The sequence below is a fragment of the Cibotium barometz genome, chromosome 49 (genome assembly GCF_041138505.1).
Source record: "Cibotium barometz isolate CiBa-2024 chromosome 49, ASM4113850v1, whole genome shotgun sequence".
NCBI lineage: Eukaryota > Viridiplantae > Streptophyta > Polypodiopsida > Cyatheales > Cibotiaceae > Cibotium > Cibotium barometz.
Genome location: NC_141094.1, coordinates 9,243,945 through 9,264,582, shown reverse-complemented (window position 1 = coordinate 9,264,582; position 20,638 = coordinate 9,243,945). Strand labels below are relative to the sequence as shown.

General features: G+C 43.3%; 1 protein-coding gene across 1 annotated transcript in view; it reads right to left on the bottom strand.

Annotated features, from left to right (window-relative positions):
• Positions 1–5,223: 5,223 nt before the first annotated feature.
• LOC147610270 (isocitrate dehydrogenase [NAD] regulatory subunit 1, mitochondrial-like) overlaps positions 5,224–20,638 on the bottom strand; it is a 48,457-nt gene continuing 33,042 nt past the window's right edge. Inside the window, exons 3-4 of the mRNA XM_086786056.1 lie at positions 6,007–6,085; positions 5,224–5,757 (exon numbers count right to left, since the gene is read on the bottom strand). Coding sequence (XP_086642182.1) covers positions 5,483–5,757; positions 6,007–6,085 — 354 coding nt within the window. The 3' untranslated portion in view covers positions 5,224–5,482. The remainder of the gene's footprint in view (positions 5,758–6,006; positions 6,086–20,638) is intronic.

Here is a 20,638-nt window from a genome sequence, read left to right as displayed (position 1 = left end):
GTGAGCATGTGAATATACTCGTGTGTACATCTATGTGTGTGCACGTTCAGGTGCATATGTGTGTGTGAGTGTGTACATGTACTTGTGTATGTGAGTGTATGTGCTTGTGTGCATGTATACACATGTGTGTATGTGCAAGCTTGAGCATGTGTGCAAGTGTGCATATCTCTATATGTTGCATGTGTGTCCATGTGTGCGAGTGTGTGTATGTGTGTTTGTATGCGTGTATGCACGTATCATGTGCTTGTGTCTGTGTGTTATGTGTGTGTGTGCGTATGCATGAACATACATGTGTGCGTCGATATACATATAAATCTATTTATATATACATGCTTACATACCTATTGATACACATACATACATAATATATATACGTGTGTATATATATTCTCTCTCTTACACATGCACATAATATATATGTTTGTGTGTGTATGTACAAGATTGAGTATGTGTGCAAGTGTGTATATCTCTATATGTTGCACGTGTGTCCATGCGTGCGAGTGTGTGTATGTGTGTACGTATCATGTGCTGGTATCTGTGTGTTGTGTGTGTGTGCATGAACATACATAAATCTATTTATATATACATGCTTGATACACATACATACATAATATATATAAGTGTGTGTATCTATAGGTATGTAAGCATGTATACAAAGATTTCATTGAAAGATGTGAGATAAGATCTTCCTAAATTCAAATTCAAAATTGCATTGGAAGATGTGAGATTTGGCTCCTCCTCAGGCTGGCTTGCAGGAGGAGTGGTTATTTTGAAATAACCCCAGCTCCTTTGCCCACGTGAGGGAGGTGGGGTTGTCCTTAATCCTGTATAGATGTTAAAAGTGTGTATCAATATATACCTAAAAATCCATGTTTAAGAATAAGTATGCGTGTGTATACTCTCAATTACATTTTTTATTTGTACGACCAGTAGAGTGCGTGTGTTCCAAATAAATAAATATGTGCTCCACACGTGTGACGGGTGATCGCGCTCGCCTCTGTCTGCTTGTAACCTGCTGCGGCGTCTGCCTCCTTCGCCAGCAACCTCAGAGTGCCTGTGCTCATGGGCTGCTGTCTTCGCCAGCGATCTGCCTGCCCTCTTCGCCAGCCTCGGCCCTGTGTTGCTGTCTTCGCCATCTTCTTGTCTGCCTTGCGCTCGCGTGGGGGGCTGTGTGTGTGTGCGCGCGCGCGCGCGTGTGCTTTCTGCGGTGATAGGCTCCTGCCATGGTCGTGTGTGGAGAGTTTCGGTTGTTTCCTGCAACTGATCTCTTCTCGTCTACTGCCTCTTGCTTCTGCACAACCTCTAGGCTTGTCTTCGTGTGTGTTTGTGTAAGAGTGTCTAGGCTTGTCTTCGTGTGTGTGTTTGTGTAAGAGTGTCTGTGTGCTCGTGTTTCTTCATGGCTGATTCTAGCAATCAAGTTTACTCTGGTCTCATGAAGTAGAACACAGGAATAAGCAGCTATGTACAGATAAATTGGTCAATTCAGATGTGGCTCTTTCTCCTAAAGAGCAGTTTGTTTATGATGCACTTGCTGATTTTTTTTACGGATAATAGAAAACAGTGGAAACATCCAGTGCTTGAGCATCACTATGGCACTTAGATTATCACCCCTCTCAAGAGTTTTTCTAAAAATGCACTAGTGATTTTCTAGATTCCTGGGAAAAATGCCTCAAGCTCAAGAGGTGGCGCAAAGCGAGTCTTGCAAGGAGGTTTTGTTGATGCGGTGTATTGGGCCTCTCGTGGTTTTTTTGAAGTGCTTCTCTTAGATAGCATACATCGTACTACGCTTTTGGAAATGTCGCCCTTCATGTATGCCTCGTTCACCTAATAAGGACTATCACAATGTGATTAAGAATAAATGATTAATGTGGCTGGAAGTGCTACACTTCCCTTAAGAATTCAAAGATCATCTCCCAAGCATAGCGACATTGCTGGATAAGGTTATATGCCTTCCTAGACCCACAGGAAATGGAAATCATTTTTGTATTTTTGTGGGATACTTATAAACCCACTATCCCTCACATTTCTATTCGGGTGAGTAGACCTGGAAATGGGCCTTTAGCATTGGCATAAAATATTATGAGCTTAATTGGGGTGTGTTTGTTGGTGCTTGTTTCCAATGTCGTAAATTTGGGCACAATGTCCATTTGTAATACACCAACCCCCTCCATAAGTTGTATCTCCACCTCAAAAACAGGCAGTTACACAACTTGTCAACAAGCTGGTTAACATAGGAGTAGTAGGTGGTTAACACATGAGTTGAGATTAAGATGAAGGAAAAATTAAAGGGTAAGCTCCACATATAATAAAATCGCAATTACTCTCGAAAGGAAAATGTCAAAGGGAAGGTTGATAAAGATGGATTCGTGTCTCCAGAGAATATATAGCTAAGCCCAATCTCCATATCATATCCGAAATTGGACTGAGACACAAACTGTACGAGATCAGAATCAAAATCCTTTTACAGATGTTGTGTCAAGAAACTGGGCAAAAGTTTGTAAAGGAGGCACACAAATTGTAGATAAAATGATGTTATATGGCATCTATTATAGGATGCTAGTGGCGACCACATCATGGATGTGAATTAGCTTTCTTTTACTTTTTTTGATAGAGATGTCAATGATTCCAATAAAGTGTGTGACTTACAATGTTTAGGGCCTCTGTGGTCCTAATAAATGGAGGAAATTTCAGTACTACGTAGAATGAAGCTTAATGTGTTGTGTACCAAGAACATAATCGACATGAGTATGGTGGCTATAGTCTGGGCATATTTTATGCAGGAACCAATAGCTATTTAGGGATTGCTTTCCTTGTAAGACGTGAGTTGCAACAGTGCTTGAATTCAATGATCCTCATGGGAGATGGATGGTTATGCAATGTATGTTACAAGGATAAGTATATCAATCTACAAGACTTTATGCTTCTCAATCGTCTTCTACAAGACAAAGGTTGTGGCGAACTTTTCCTATCCTTGGCTCACACGTGCATTTGTATATGGAGATTTTAATAACTGCCCTAGAGATGAATTTCATGCATCTCATATGCTAGTGAATGAAAGACATGAATGGCAGAATTTCATTTTCCAAACAGATGCTAGACGGACGCTAGTGATATGTGGTTGCCTAATATGATACATGTACCTAGATTTACTTTCAAACATAATGATGTCAATCACTATTAGGCACGTCTTGACAGATAGTACATGCTCGGCAATATGATGCATGCACATGCAAGCTATGGGTGGATTATGCTGCTCAATTGTTTGATCATGTACCTGGATGGGCTTGTATTTTCAAATGCCTGTCCACGAACCTCCATTGTAGCATCAACATTTTTTTATTTTTATTGTTAACAACAGCTATCGTAGTGTATTTCAAGCAATGGTGAAGGATGCTATTGTGCCACTTCGAGATCAACTGTTAGAAGATCTAGATGTAGCTTGGTATCGCTTTGCTCCACATGCAAATTAATGTTGCTAACTATGGTAAATGGTACATGGGAGAACAAAGGCAAGGGATAGATGATGCAAAACAAACAGTACAATCATTGATTAAACTTAGCCAATGTCATACATTATCGGATGTCCAGCATATGATATTGTGAGGCCAAAACCTATATCACTCTGGATGAGCAAAGCTCTAAGGGAGTACTCTCGTAATATGTAAACATTTGAGCAAGATTCAAAATAGGCTATGACTGAATTAGGATTTTTGCTTGTATATTGATAAATTGATGCAAAAGACAACTTCATGTCTTACGAAATTAGGATGAAACTCACTTTATGGCACAGGCCTATGCAAATGACTCTCTCTTTATGCCTAAAAATGATCCAACTCATCTCACACGCATCATGAGTATTTTAGAGTTATTTGGTAATGTTGCTAAACTTTGTACAAATTTTGAGAAGTCAAATTTGATTCCATTACATTGTATGGATTGGCACCGACTTCTATGGCCAAGACAATTAGTTCAACCTAATCAAATTGTCGAGCATCTTGGATATCCACTGGGATGGGATATGACGGTTGAGAAGGAGGCACAATGGGTATTACAGAGGCTCAAAGCGAAACTTGCTTATTGGAAGCTCTCTACGTGGCCCTTGCATGTGAGATTATGCTTTGTACAATCAATGATCATTGCCTATGTTCAATTCCATTTGCCACTACTTGTTTGGAGAAGGAAAGATTTGCATGCTTTCATGTCAAGCTTTGGAATTGTTCTGGAAGACCAAGACAAATAAAAAAACCTTGAGACTGTTGCCATGCAATTCTGTATGTTCGCCAAAGATACATGGTGGTATGAATATTCTTAACATTCACTACCATGTTTTGGCTCGAAAAGCTACCATGATTCAAGTGTTTTTTCGACAAGAGCAACCTTAGGAAATTATGCTTGCAGCTATGTGTAAAGGCATAAAAACTATGGCTTATGGAATTTGGGTGAATTCACATTGGGAAGTGGTGTTAGGCCGTTTTGAGGGTTGCATTGTAGACTGTCCATATCCTACAAGAATGTTACAAGATTGGAAGACTACATTGAATAACCTCAAATGGGTGGGACGTGATTCTCCAATCAGTAACTCTATGAGACTAAAAAGTCTGCACTGGTCCTCTTTGTTTGCACAATTGCTAGCTATGCAAGAGCCATGTAAAGCATGCTTTTTAGCATCCTTGGATATATGCATACTTCAGGATGTTGTGGATGATACAGGGAATGTGCTATCCTTTCCCACAGGCGTGCAGTAAACATAACTTGGGTCTGCATCATAGACTGATTTCGAGAAGATTAAAAGGCTATACCATTGCCTCCACTAGTTGAAAATGACAGGCTGCATTGCATGATTGGAAAGATAAGGGCAAACCGACAATGCTCAGTTTTGATAAGATAACTGCAGGTAGCATGTATAAGCATTTGTTTCTACCACCTTAGGTTCACGCACATAGCAACATTCTATGGGGTATGCAAAAGAGTGAAAGACGGTGGAAAAAACACCTCCGGGTTATATGGAAAAGTAAGCTGCCTTTAAAGCAAAGATTGTTTCTTTGGCAATATTTGGCGAGTATCCTCCCTGTTGTGCAGAGATGCTCGCTAAGAGACGGATAGCTGAAGCCACCTACTGTAGATGTAGTAAGGTCCTGAAGAGCTTCAAAGCAACCCATCACTACCACAAAGCCAGCCCTACTTGCATGATCTTACCATAATACTAACCATGCACTTAATCCTAGCAAGAAGCATGGAATATCCATTTTATTTGATGCAGTTGAGACCACTGACATAGGGAAAAGCAGAGGCGAAGAGCCACATAAGCACATCAGAGCTGGTATACCTTGTGTGCTGTTGTACCGGGTTTCGTGTGTTCATGTACACTGATTTCAGCTCTTCTACTACACATTCATAAATGAGTTAAGTACGTGCTGGTGTGGTTATTTAAAAGTTTGAACAAAAAACACTCTTTTGTTCATGCCCCAGATCAAGTTTGTACTCAGCCCAATTTCTCAATCACAGCATCAACCACCTCCTGTGTTGTGCTGGTTCCACCAAGATCCTTTGTTCGATGAACACCCTCTTTGATCACACCCATTACAGCCTGCTCCAATCTATCAGCAAAAGCAGGGAATTGCAAATGCCTTAAGAGCATAGAAGAAGATAGTAGTAGTGCTATCGGGTTTGCTCTCTTCTGTTGAACCAGCTTCTCATATCCAACATTACCAGCTGAGGCTCCCTGCTCAAAAACAGCATGTTCTGCACCTACATTCCCTGCAATATTATGAGACACAATGAGAAAAGATTGGTGCTTACCAAGCAAATCAAACCAGGCCCTAGCATTAATTCAAGAAGACAAACAAGTTCATGGATCAGAAAAATTCCCCCACTACAGTTCTCAATGCCTGCGAGTACATATTCATTCCCTATATGAAAATGCTTCATTACAACGTTTCTATCAAATTTTCTGAGGGTGAGCAAGAGACAAGCAGGCATAACAAGGTGCCACCTACAAACACTTACCTCCAGGCATTACACCTGTTCCACCAGCTATACCAGCTGCAGTATTTGCCACCAAATTCCCATACAAGTTTGGTGTGACCTGAAAACCGTAACAATATCATTTAGCTTTGCCTTGGACCATTGATGAACGACAGCCATCCAAAGAGAAAAAAAACAATGCACTTTCTGTAAAATATCATCCCACCACAACACTGTTGCAAGTGTCATGTCCAAGAGTTATGGCCCTTGACATAGGAAGCATACATCTTTTGATAAAGAAGGGGAAGCTAGTGCTGAAGATATCTATCAGGATCCTGTGTCTAGGTACATCATGGCTCGGTCTCCTATCTGCCAAGAGGGTCTCTCTGTGTCTCCTGAGCTCAAGTAGGAATAATCCCAGGCATCTCTGATCCTCAAACTCCATGACCCTGCGTAACGGCCCAAAACCCTCTTGGGCCTCTTGGGAGAGGCAGTGATATCTCCCTCAGATCTCATAATAGACTGTACATCGACAAATGTAGTGCTCCTCGCTGGTGTGATGAGGTACGGATCTGTCCAATGGCACAATGTATCCCATGTGATAGGTGTACATCCATGTACGCCGGGCAGGTGATAAAACCATCTGGTGAGAGGTGCAAAAAATGGCTTTTGTAATGAGCCATTTTCGTGCCTAAGGGCTCAAGGGGACTTAGTCCATGTCCTCTCTGTGTCCACTCTGACAATATCCATCCAAATCATGTGGTTTTGCTTTGAGCGGGTGAGATCCAAAAATGGACAATCCAAGCTGTACTGAAAGGGTGGGAGTGCCTATATCCGCAAACCATGTAGGTCAAACCATGATCTCATCTGAGCATACCAGCAATGAGTATCTCCATCCTCTGCCAACTGTATGTACTATGGATGAGGTCAATGCCAATCGGGAGTACCTCTGCTGAGAGAGAGAACCACCTCTTAGAGGGGTTTTGAATAATATCTAGATATTTGTGAGTAGTTCACCTAAGCAGTGATGTCACTAAGGCAACCTTTGTACTTATAAATTGTACTTGTACTTCACAGAATTAATCAAGCAACTATCACATCAGCAATCGTGTTTTTCTCTCTCCCCCTTTACTACTGAGTGTTTACCTTTCTCTCCCTTCACCTCTCTATTGTGCAATGCTGTAGCCATGGCCTTCATTGCCTATGAGCCCCTATAGCCCTCGCATGTGCTATCTCCATCATTTGGTATCAGAGCATTGCAGCCTTTTACCTGCCTAGTCCACCTTGTATGCCCAATGACACCCTTACTTCAAAAACACGAATATAGCCTCTACACGACTCTGACCATCTGCTGTTCACATGCACACAATATCATCTAGTGCTTGCATACATCACAGCCACCACTGTCAACTCACATTACCTGTGTGCCTACATCCATCTCTGCAACCTCAACGTTCTTTTGTATCACAGTCACCGGAATCGGAGGTCTGAATCGTTCAAACGCCGTTTCAAAGGTACGATTAGTCAAAAATGGGCTGAAACGACCTGAAACTCCACTTCATATTTTTCTCACAGGGGAACGTATGGAAACGGCCTGTTTTTCTCAAAACGGCATTTTTTATTGGAAGTTCATGCTGTACATTTTTTAAGAAGCGTTTTTATATGATGTATGGAAACGGTCTGTGTTTTCTCAAAATGGCATTTTCTATTAAAAGTTCAATAAAAAACGTTTTAAAAAAAGTAACACAAACGTTTGTAAACATTTCTTGGCCGTTTCCTACACATCTACCGGTTCGGGGTGCCAGTCTCGTCCCCGTTTCCCGTTTCTGGTGACTATGGCTTGTATGCAGCCTGCACCCGTCTCTGAACCTGCTGTGCATACTGCTGTTACTACCTGACTGCCCCACTTGTGTTGTGTACAGCTGTATACCCTGGCAGCCAGCAGCCCGACTCCTGTGCTGCTGCTGCCAGTGCTACTGCTTGTGTGCCACCTGATGTGAAGAGCCTTGTACCCACCGATTGGACCACGTCAGTTGCCTTTAAAGCTTAGCATAGCTAAGCTAAGCAAAGCTTGTGAAGCAAGCTTCTGGCTGCGCATAGCAGACCGACTGGGCACACATACAGTCTCGCGACTAGTGCCCGACTCTACCTGCACCATAGACCTGCCTTCACAGCAGCTACCTTCCGTGTGCCCAACAAGTACACCACCGCAGCATTGAAGAGAAGACCAGAGGGGCTTCATCAATATCATCAGCATAACCGACCTGTCCATCACCGACCTGTGAAGCATTGAAGCATTGAAGTGAAAGTGAATTTGGGGCTTCCTCAAATAAAGGGTAAACTCATCAAATTAATGCTGCTAGAGTCATAAAATTTGGGGCTTTTATCATTTTTTTTAATCAACGCTTAATCAAAGCATTAATCCCAAATCCCTACATCAGAAGGGGCAAACATCAAAGCTCAACCCTCAAGAAAGGTCAATTTTAGGGTTTTGGCATTTTTCAAAAATCAAAGAAAATTCGGGTTTTGGGCTGTTTTTTTCAAAAATGAAAGTACATCTGTGACATTAGGCTCATGGTCTACCCTGCTAAAGCTTCAAAAAAAAAAAAAGCCCATTAGTTGAAATTTTTAAGGGTTTCAAAAGCTGAAATTTTATTTTTTTAGGGATTTGGGCATTTAGCATCAACTTTGTAAGGGCTCATCAATAAGAGCTAAGACCCCTATGGGTTCACATTTGTTCATTGAAAAGTTTGATGGGGACAACTTTCACACCTGGCAGACCAAAAGAAGCCCGAAGGAGCAGCAACAACATTAAAAGCCTCGATCAAAAAGCCTTTGGATTGATAGCCTAGGGTTGTATACATCATGTAGCAAATCTCCAAACTTCTAAGGAAGCTTATGAGAAGCTTATGAGATGCTGCACAAGCTCTTCTGAGCTCAAGGGAAGAACTCTAAGGTTTTCCTACAGATTGAGTTCTATGGACTCATGATGCAGTCACATGAGAGCATAGATGCTCATGTGAATAAGATGAAGTCCCTAATGAACCAGCTTACAGCACTCAAAGCAAATGTGGAGGAAGATGTAGCCGTAGCTGTACTCATCAAATCAAAGCCTGAAGAATTCTACGGAAACCTCATCACCACCTCACCCTGGAAGGAGTCATCAACTCCTTCAAAGAAGAAGGGAAGAAGCTCAAGAACAACGGAGGAATTGTGTGAATTGATCTCAAATTTTGAAAAGGATTTAGACATTGTTCTTGACCTATAAAGAGTAAGATCCTCATTCATTAATCATGGGCACTCAAGCAAAAATCGATAAATTTGAAGGAGAAGGCTTCCACACCTAGCAAACGAAGGTCAAATTCACCCTTATGAGAAAAGGGATATGGAATGTGGCAAACAGAAAAGAGAAAAAGTCAACAACACGGGAAGGAGAAGTTGCTTGGCTAGTCAAAGACGAGAAGACCCTTGCTATCATAGCCTTAGGATTAAGCGACTCATTCATCTATCATATTGATGGGTGTGATACATCACATGAGGCTTGGATAGTAGGTACATCTTGAAACCGTGTTTGGTGCACAAGAAAAGTGCTCCAAGATTAGCTTTGTAAGCCCAACAGATGCAACCACGTGTCCAAGAGAAATATATAGAGAGAAAAGGGGGGAGAGAGAGAGGTATAGGGATTTTACACAGTACACCACACTAAGCGGGGAACAAGCCCCGCCCCCTTTTCAGGAATTTATTTCAGAAGCAATCCACGGACTTTTCCAAGCCAAGACCTATACAACAAATGAATACAATATCAAACAAATATGTCAATGACGAGATCGGTGCTGGAGTCGATGTCGAGGCACAAGATCTCTGATGCCTGATCTCACATCAGATTTGGAGAGAAATTAGAGTTTAACAAGGTTTTCAGTAAAAAGGTTGCCAGGAAGGGAAGGATGACAAGTTTGGGAGTCCATGTGGAGACAAAGGGATCATGACAGCCATCCATGGTCAAAGGTTAGAATCTCATCATCAAGTTTAGCAAGAGGGGATGTCATGTGTGCATGGTTGTTTCTCGTACGCGTACGAACAGGTTCGTACGGTACGGTACGAAAAGTTTTTTTTTTCCCAAAAACCATTTTTCCTTGAAAATTTTTTTTCCAAATGCTTAAAAAAAATATAGAAACCTTGCTTTACAAAGATCCCAAATGCTCGCAATACTTCGCAACTTTTGTGTCCACTCAGTATTCCATATGGGATTGTTGAGAGACCTAAAAAATCTGGCGAGGTAGACTGGTAGTGTACACTTGATTGGTAGGATGAGAGAATCTTGCTACATCACTTGGGGATCCCTGGTATAGGTAGGCTAGACAATTAGATTCTCAAGTTATGTACGAGGGAGAAGATTTGGACATGGCCATTTTGATCTAGAGAGGAGTCCCTAACATTATCACCCTAGATGCACTCCTCGTATTTGTGCAAGGACGGTCCCTTAGTCATAAACGCTACACTTGGAGACCTCTGGTATTGCATTACCCATCCAGGTTCTTTTTTGGAGACAATCGGGAGATCCAACCGGGAGAGACACATATCCATGTTCTGGTTCCTCAAGCACTGTAGACTCCTCCCCTCCCAACCTTCCCTCACATTCAAGCTTGAAGCTCCATAGGTTGTAAGTGTAAAAAATAAAAACCGTATTTTATCGTACGGTATCTGAAAATTTCATATCGTACCAAAAATTCCCGTACGGTATCGTATCGTACGGTATCGTATTTTCGTACCGTGACAACCATGCATGTGTGAAAGAGTGCACAGAGCGGAAGCAAATAAGCACTAGAGTGTGCTAAGTAGAGAGTGCAAGAGAGAGAGAGAGAGAGATATGGAGCAACTATGCTGAATATACTGAAGCAATACAGACCTAAGCAAGAGACAGAAGTAGTCTCATAAGTGAGGGAGCAAAAGATAGACTAGACAAGATGAAAAAATGAGAGGCCAGCCCACCTATTTATAGATGGGGAGCGCTAGCCGACTGGAAGTACATAAGCTGGCCAACTGGACATCTGTAGAGCTGACCAACTGGGAAAAAGGCATCCAGGCTGGAAAAAATCCCAAAAAAATATATAAAATAAGGGTGGCCAACCCACAATCAAGGGCCATGCAAAAGGGACCAAAAGGACACCAAACATGGACAAAAACTGGGGATGAATGTGCTAACACCCCCTCTCAACACCAGATGCTGAACATACTCCAAGAAGTCGAAGAAGTCATCCTCTTTCAAAGACAAAAGAATGAAGCAACAACACGTACCAGGAAAGCTCCACAAGCATTCTCCACAGCAACTATAACATGCAGCGAAAGTCTTCGTATTGGAGAATCCTGTCACACAAATGCTCACACCGTCTTCTGTATCCTAAGTTTCACGAGTTTAGCAATCCACTTTAATACTTCAAACTTTAGAGAGATATGAGAGAGAGAGAGAGAGAGAGATGAGAACTGTACACTGTATGGGGTCCCGAATTACCCATCGAAGGGTCCCCTATCCCGTTACCGAGATAGTATTTGCTTTATTATCTTTAAAGAGACTGACGGTGTGACTGACGATAAGCCAAACGCAAGACCTCTAAAGACAAAGTGTTGGGCTGCTGTGCACTGCTGTAGAAGCACCAAAGATGTCCAATCTCGAGCCTATGCACTCTTCCCAATGGTATGAGGGAGGGATGCAAAGCTAGGGCTGAGAGAGGGGCTGTTTGGGATTATTCTAGACTGTATATGAATGCTGTAAATGAATGAGAATGCTGCGTTTTACCTTCACCAAGAGGCTGGAGCAAAACGATGATATGATGAATGTTGAAAACCATGTGGATGCAGAAAACGCAAGGCTAAATGCTGGCTGAATGCTGAACTGATGCGTTTGACTGATGTAGATGGCTGAATGCTCATGCGTTTGAGGCGTCTAGGGCTGTAGGAGACAAATGCTGAAGAAAGAGGGCTGAAACTGCAATCGCCTATGCTCCTGAAGATAAGGATGGCTCTCTTGTGGATGGCTCTCTTGCTGAATATGATGAATGAATGAATGATTATGCAAAGCCTCTATTTATATGGACAAGATGTGCTAGTCAGCTGGCTACAGTGCTGGCCGACTGCACATGTCCAAATAAAATGTCTAAATGATGTATAAAATGCTAAAAATGCTGAAAAAAATACCAGATAAATCCTAGATAAATCCAGGATTCTATCTAGGTTCCTGCAATGGTCTAGATGCTATGCATGAATGCTGTGCAATATGCAGGATGCTTTCTGATGCAAACCCTGTGGTTTCTACTCACTGTATATCCATGAATGCGTCTCTTTGAGTGGGTTAAGGGCCTTAGATTGACTGACTATGGCTGAGAATGACCTACGTGGCTCGTGCCTGACTTATCCTGGACTAAGGATTACAATGGGGTCACAGCATACGACAAATATCATCCTACTCAGTTCTAATAATGTACAGATGTTGCACTGCTGATGATGAGCCAGTTTGTCACCATGCACTACAGTGCAGAGTGCATGTGACATTCCCTCCTGCTTAGCTTGGCGGCAAGTTCATGGCTTCCAAGTAGTACGCCAACAACTGGGGATACTCTTGAAAGAACTCCTCGTCTAGCCATACGGCTTCGTGGGTACCTCGATCTTGGAATTTCGTATAGAACTAACGTATCCGTCAACCGGAACCATGCTTCCAACGATGAAGAAGGATGTGCTCGGGCTCAATGACTTTTGCTTCATCTACTACGTTTGGCTGCTGTTCATCTGAAACATCAAACACTTCTAGATCAACATATGGTTTTAGCCAAGAAACATGGAAAACATCATGCATTGTCCAACTGGCAGGCAACTTTAACTTCATGGAGACATCACTTAACTTTTTAACTATTGGAAAAGAGCCAAAACTACGGAATGAAAGCTTGGGACAACGTTTGCCCACTTGTTTCAATCTTTGTTTCATGATATGCAGATAGACCCAATCCCCTTCCTTGAAGTGGACATCTCGTCTAGACTTATTAGCATGTCTACTATATGCTTCCTGTGCTTTGGCCAAGCGGTCCTTGATGACTGACTCAATGATCTCGGAAAATGCTTCCGTGGTTTTATTAGCCTCTAGAGATATCTCGTCAAACGAGAAGAGAAAAGGCGACCAAAGACTGTTTCATATGGAGTCCGTCCGACACTAGATGAATGAGTGTCGTTCAAGATAGCTTGGACCCATGGAAGATAATGTTCCCATTTGAACTGCTGGTCATGACAGTATGACTTGAGAACATCAAAGGCCAACTAGTTATAAATTTATGTTTGGCCATCTGTCTGCGGATGGAATGCACTAGACAACTGCAACTTAGTTCCAAAGTTTTCAAATAATGCCCTCCAGAAATGGAATCTCTATCTAATGTAATGGTGCTAAGCAAACCACAAATTGGGTACCAATGCTTGAGAAACAGACGGGCTACGTCCTCGGCTATGGCCATATGCTTGCATGCCATATGCTTGCATGGGATGAGCATGCAGAATTTACTAAAGCGATCCACAATGGTGAAACACTAAGTGTTACGAGATCCGGTGGATGCTGGTAGAGACCCTACAAAGTCCATAGATATGTCGATGAAAGGTCCGTCGGGGACAGGCAAAGGTTGAAGTAAACCAACCTTCTTTGTATGTGGAACCTTTACTTTTTGACAAATTTTACAGGCTTGTACATGTGCATAGACATCACATCTCATCTTTGGCCAATAAAAGGACCGTTCTAATTTCTGGAGGGTACTGTTGATACCCCTATGTTCTCCAACTAAGGAGTCATGGGCATCATGGAGAAGAGTGGAACGCTTTTCCCGAATGACACAGAGTTCTGGATGGAATAATGGCCCCGCTCAGAATTGAGAGCCAAACTGTACTGAGTACCAAACTCAGGGGAGTCGACGTATTGGTCTTTCATACTATCTAAGTCCTTCCCGTGATTTCAAGATTGATAGATTCTTGGACTGCCTAGATGCTAGCCTTTCGACTAAGAGCATCTGCTACTGGGTTAAGGGATATATTCAATCATTCCTCCAAACTGTTGGAAGAGTTGACTCCACCTCGCTTGTCGATCACTCCACTGGGCACTTGGCATAGTTTGAAGCCACTTAAGTGCTTGGTAGTCTGTTTTCACTGTGAAAAACTGTCCATAAAGAAAAGGCTTCCAATGTTTGAGTGTTGTTATCACACCCAAAAGCTCTTTGTCATATACCGAATAATTCTGTTAACCCATGGCGGACATTGAGACGTACTATATTTTACGTCATTAATTTAAATATTCTGAGTCATGGGCCGGGCTTGTCGGCACCATATGTTAAGGATAAAGGGATTGGGTGATCGCCGATGAGAGGCGCACCTTGGATATCAGTAGGATAAGGGTTAGGATCGGCCGGCCATGTATGGGCGCCCAAGCGTGAACGGCCAAGTCACCTATAAGAGTCAAATGTAACCCTAAAATCCTCATTCTCATGTGTTGTGAATACAAGAGTGCTCTTGCCTTATCTCCTTGGTTTCCTTCTCCTGCGTGTGTGAGAGAGAGAGAGAGAGTGAGAGAGCGATCGAGCATTGTGTAGCGGCACGGCGGCGGAGAGGCGGTAGAGCGGCGACGGCAGCTCCTCCTTCACAGCTGCGACGCGGGAATCCTTCAAGGCGGCAGTTAAGCGGTGAGTGACACACCTTTTGCATTCTGTTTTGAGCTTGCCTTCCTGGTTGTATGCTTGCAGCCATTCGTGGCTCGCATACGGTGTTCGGCAAGTCCCCAGCTACGACCTGTGCGGCAAAAGCGCACATTTTTGGCGCCGCTGCCGGGGAATTTCCCTGCACCAAGCTCCAGCTTGCAGCTCGGCTGCTGCGTGAAGCTTAATCTACACTGTAGGAAAGCGACTGTGTGTTTGTTGTTGAGGTGTTTCTGTGTTTTGCAATCTATTCCTCCAATTTGTCTTCTGCATTTCTGTTTCTTTTGTTATTTTTTTCGCTCCGCGTGTGGGCGCGCGTTCTGTTATCTGGTTTTCTGCGTGTGGGAGGGGATTTCTGAATCCCCAGATCTGTGCTGTGTGCGAACTGTGCCGCGACCAAGGCTGAACCCTAAAGAAACCCTAGAAAAGTTATCTAAAAAAAACAAAAATTAAAAATTAAAAAAAACATAAAAAAATAAAAAATAAAAAAATAAATTTTATTTTTAAAGAAAGAACCAAACGTGTGGAGAGGAAAGATTTTTTAATTGGAGAAAAAAATTTTGAAAAGAAAAAACCCCCAATTGACCCACGACCCCGGCCCCGGTCTCGGTCTCGGTCTTTTGATATATATATATAGGAGAGTGAGCCTCCATAGCTTTCTTTCAAGTGAGAGCTTATGGGAAGTCGTGCCCTATATGTAGCCCACTCCCCAAGGAGTAAAGTGAGCATGTGGGATAAAGCCCTCACCCTTTCCTCCACAAGCAAATAGGCTTTTGCCCCTTCCCCCATAGGGAAACGGACTGTTTTGAGGACCACAGGAACTCTGGATAGGCAAACACGGTGCTGTAAAGCACGCTACGACCCTTTGAACGATACGCTCGTTTCGAGCTATCACACGTCCTAGTCCAAGTTCGACCGTAAGTAAGGGGGTCAAAAACGAGTTAAAAACAATCTAAAAACAAGTAAAAACGGGGTGCGAAACACCTAAGAAACCACTTGTGTGAGTTTCAAGGATAGTTACCAACGCACGTAGGGTACCCACGTCACATGCATCTACGTTCTGGTCGGGTACTAGAGCCTGAACCACTAGAAAGTGTTTCAGTTTACGCAGGCTCACACCATCCCTCCATGTTGGCATCTTGGCCTTCGGCTGGAACCCAAGGGAGTGCAACCCAAGATCCACGAATAGTGGATAGTGACTCGTCCTCTGACTCAGAAGCCATGGAAGGACACCCTACCAAGAACCCTGAGGAGACAAGCCAAAACATGCCAGTGTGGGCCCCACAACCTGGATCTAGCATGTTTAGTCGTCTAATCGAGACCTTTAGTAGAGCTACACGCTCTGAGCATGCGACAAGCGAAGCAAATGAAGAAGGAGGGGTAGTGGATTCACCATTCACATCTCATGTGGACCCTACCTTCCCAAAGAGTGTCCATGTGGATATTCTACCCACTTCGTTTAATGAGGGCCCTACTGAGCTACCACATTCCGATGCTCTTCCTAAAGTAGAGGTCCCTAGAAGCCAATCCATAAGAAGTGACATTGCGTCCACTTCAAGAGAACCGTTTGGCACACCAAGTCTGGATGGGATATTTCTCAATGAAAATTGGAAATATGATCTACACACAGAGACTCTAACTGACCTATACACGGGTTACACATACCATGTAGGTTGGTTAGAAGTCCTACGATCTACATCTAGCGCCACTAATCTAGAGGAGCAACAACAAATGATATGTGAGGTTATTCATAGAATTATCCAAATTGAGAGGCAAAATAGGGGAGTGAACTTAGTTTCCACTGGCCCTATGAGATTTTTGGATACGGGCAAGGCCAAACAACCAACCCTATCACAATTGGAGACTCCCTCGGTGAGTCCCATAGACCCTTCGTATGTTGTTTCGCCTGGAGTCTCAATGCAGGTTGAGCCCACGAGCAATAACTTTAGCTTTCCAACCTTGGCTCAACTTTCCATTAAGGACTCCACAATGCCTACCCCAATGATGAGCATGACAGAAAGCACACCTGTTACCACTGTAGTTAGTACGACACCGCTACCTAGTGGAACAGTACCTACAACAGTGCGTGGCAGTGCCTATCGGCCTTATGTACCTATTGCTACTCATGCTCAAGTAGCTCCTACGCCTGTTGGTATGCCAATAGCGTATGCTCCACGACCGCCTTATCACAACCCTTATCCAAGAGGAGCTAGGCCTAGTCACATATCATATCCTACGTCATTTGCCAACCTACTCAGACCAACGCCAACTCCTATCAGCCAGGCTATCCCAGAAGTACCTCCACCAGCTATGCCTGCTCACCTAGGTGATCTCGCAACGTTTGCTCAGACGATCGGACGATCTATTGCGGAAAACATGCGGGGTATGCCTGAGCGAGAACCTAGAAGCAAGGCAGTACAAGTGGCTAAGCTCACTCAAAACTTCAGTGGTAACGAGGATGTTAGGAAGCACATTGAAGTCTTTGAACACGTGTGTGATTCCTTGGAAGAGCACAATGAGCTGCATAAGTGTAAAGCCTTAGGCTTAACCTTGAGCGGAAAGGCCGGAGATTGGTATCGAACCTTAAGGGTTGAAGAGCGCACTCACTACCCCACTCTCAAGAGATTGTTCTTGAAAGAATACATACGTGAGGGTGTGCTTTGGGGGGTAGCAGCGAAAGAGATCGCTTAATGCCACGAGCTCCAAGCCTAGTTCAAAGACTAACATAGGGACAGGAGATGACCCCGTGTATATGAATGATCCTGAAGATGATTCCGATTCCATAGAAACCATGGGGACCAAAGCCACTACCTTAAGGGAGGAACCCACTCGGGAGCTCAATGAAGGAGAATCAAGCGAGTACATAAATAAGGGGAAACAGAAGGAAACTTCCTCGGCCCCACAACCAAGTCAGTTAATGCCCTCTCGACCACCCAAACTGACTGAGACTCCCCAAGACAAGCCACGTGGGCCAAAAACCCTCAAGAAAAAGATTGGAACTTACCCAAACCCAGTTGAGGAGATTGAACAAGTGCAACACTTAAGGGGTTTAGTGGAAGAAACACAAAGAGAACTGGAGCCAAACCCGAGAAAAATCAAAATTCCAGACACAGTGTTTCCTATGCAAGTTCAGCCTCACCGGAACCATAAACCGTTAGCTATACCTAGTATCATTCGGGAAGAAAGTGAGGATAGGACATCAGGAAGTGGGCAAACACCCTTTTTACTTGAAAGAATGTTTAGTGAGGGAATGCCTGACCCCATCGAAGAGGAAGTGATTCCATCTTCACCAGTCCCTAGTCAAGGGGCGATATCTCGAAAAGTACCGTTGAATGTGTCCAAGTTAATGGATTTCATGTCCTCAGAAATCAGAACCACGATCATATCCAGATTATACGGAGATCCTGAGCTATTCTTAGCTCTTCGGGCATTTCTCAATGGAGAACTAAAGGCGGGGCTACCACAATTTGCAAATATGGATAGACCCGACACACTTCAAGATGAAGGGGAACATTGGGATCTACAACCCAACCTAGATGAAGATTCGGTCGTTGAAATACCTGTGAACAAGTTGGGTCAGTACTTTGAAGGGGACGAATCTAATGCCACCCTCCCCATTACTACCAAGGGATTAACTCTAAAGGGAATCCTTGATGGTGGTGCTGGAGTGAGCATTGTGACTAAAAACTGTTGGGAATCTATGGGGAGACCTCACCTCGAAGTCACAAACATAGTGGTTAAGATGGCAAACGGAACCATAGCTAAACCTATTGGAATGTTAAGGGACCTTAAGATCAAGATTCTGGGATACAAGGTAAAACATACCTTCATTGTAATGGATTTCTCCAAGCATCCTATGTCATATCAAATAATCTTAGGACGTCCTTTCATGAGGGAAGCACAAATGGTGCATGACTGGTCGAAAAACCATGTCTATCTACAATTCCAGGATTCTGTTATTCGAGTTGATCTCGAGAATGGTCGTGCACATCCTTTAGGAAGCAAGGTTATCATTGATAATCGATCAGATACCACTATTCACTCCGCCCCATTAAGGTATTACTATACATGCAAAAAAGAGACTGATGATGGGAAAGATTCTCCTTATATGGATATCCTACCGGGTATGACTGAGTCGGATAACGTGGATTGGGTACACCTAGCGGCAACCATAGACACATGGGGAAATAGAGGCACAAGTTGGGTAACACCTGAGGGGCAAGATATGCCACCGTTAGTGCCAATAAACATGATAGGTGTTATGCACTTGACTCCTGATGGCGAGAACGTGGCAAACTCCACCAACACTGAAAGTAGCGAAGACTCTGACCAATGCAACTTTGAGTATGAATCTCAAGAAGAAACTGACCCTGAGCCTCATGGGGAAAACGAATCAAATATTCACCCAAATGTGGAAGCAATGTGCTCAAGGCCTAGGACAGTGATCTCCTGCAATTCATCCGAAAGTGAGGTGGACACAAGTGAAGATCGACCGAGTGAGTCTGAATCTGATAGAAACAAAAATCAAAAACTTGGTAAGAAGAAAACGAGACATAAGCGCCAACGCTATCAAGCTAATGTACGCACTGCAATAAACAAGGAAAGATCCACTGCAGAATGGCTCAGTTATGTAGGAGCCATTGATGCTCATCGAAAGATAGCTAATAATTGGGGACAATATCTCCAAAGTGTCATGTGGTGTATTCCGCAACCTCATGACGTCGCCCAATTAGAAATCGAAGAGAAGCCAAAACTAAGTCGTATTGCAAGAAGGCGGCAAAACCAAGAGTTGGCTCAGCAGCAAAAGGAAGCGGAATTGAAAGAAAAAAGCCTGGCACAACAAGAACCAGTAGACTTACACCCCGCACCCGAGCATTTCAAATCATTTACCACAGGGGAACGTAAAGTGGTCTACACAAAAGCCCAACGAACGCCTACCAATGGGAGTAGCGGTGTCTACGATGGCCCTGCGGTAGTTAAGGAGATAGACTTAGCAGATCCGGGTGAGGAGTCTAAACCAGTTTATATTGCTCAAGACCTCACCAAGGCGGAAGAAGCTGCACTTACGAAGCTTCTTAAAGAATTCAAGGACATATTTGCTTGGACATATCATGATATGAAGGGTGTTCCATCCTCGGTGGTGCAACACACGATTCCAATGATTAGCACTGCTAAACCAGTCCAGCAACGTCCCTACCCAATGAATCCTAAGTACGCAAAGATTGTACAAGAGGAAATTGAAAAGCTTGTAAAATGTGGATTCATATACCCTATTGAGCACTCAGAATGGGTTTCTCCGATAGTCATCGTACCAAAGAAGAATGGGAAACTCAGAGTGTGCGTTGATCTCAAAAAGGTTGATGCAGCCACCAGAAGGGATCATTACCCCTTGCCGTATTCTGAACATGTGCTTTTTAGATGGGTACTCGGGTTACAATCAGAACACAATTGCAGTCGAGGACCAAGCTAAAACAGCATTTATCACGGAGTTTGGAGTGTTTGCCTTCCGCGTCATGGCTTTTGATTTGACCAATGCACCTGCAACATTCCAACGATTGATAAACACGGCCTTTAAAGAATATCTAAGGGACTTCTGTGAAGCTTTCTTAGATGATCTTTGTGTTCATTCCTCTTGGGATGAGCACTTGATGTGTTTACGAAAAATATTTGAAAGGTGTAGATTATATCGCATCTCCTTGAATCCTTTCAAATGCCAATTCTGGGTTAAACACGGAGTTATCTTAGGGCATATAGTGTCCAAAAATGGGATTTCCACGGACGAGAGTAAAATCAAGGTCATTCTGGAATTGCCACCACCCACCAACTACAAGGAAGTCCAACGCTTTATGGGCCACGTTGGTTATTATCGAAGGTTTATTCTATTCTTCGCCGAGATAGCTCGACCATTGTATAAGCTTCTCATCGAGTTTATTTGGACCGAAGAATGTGACCGTGCCTAT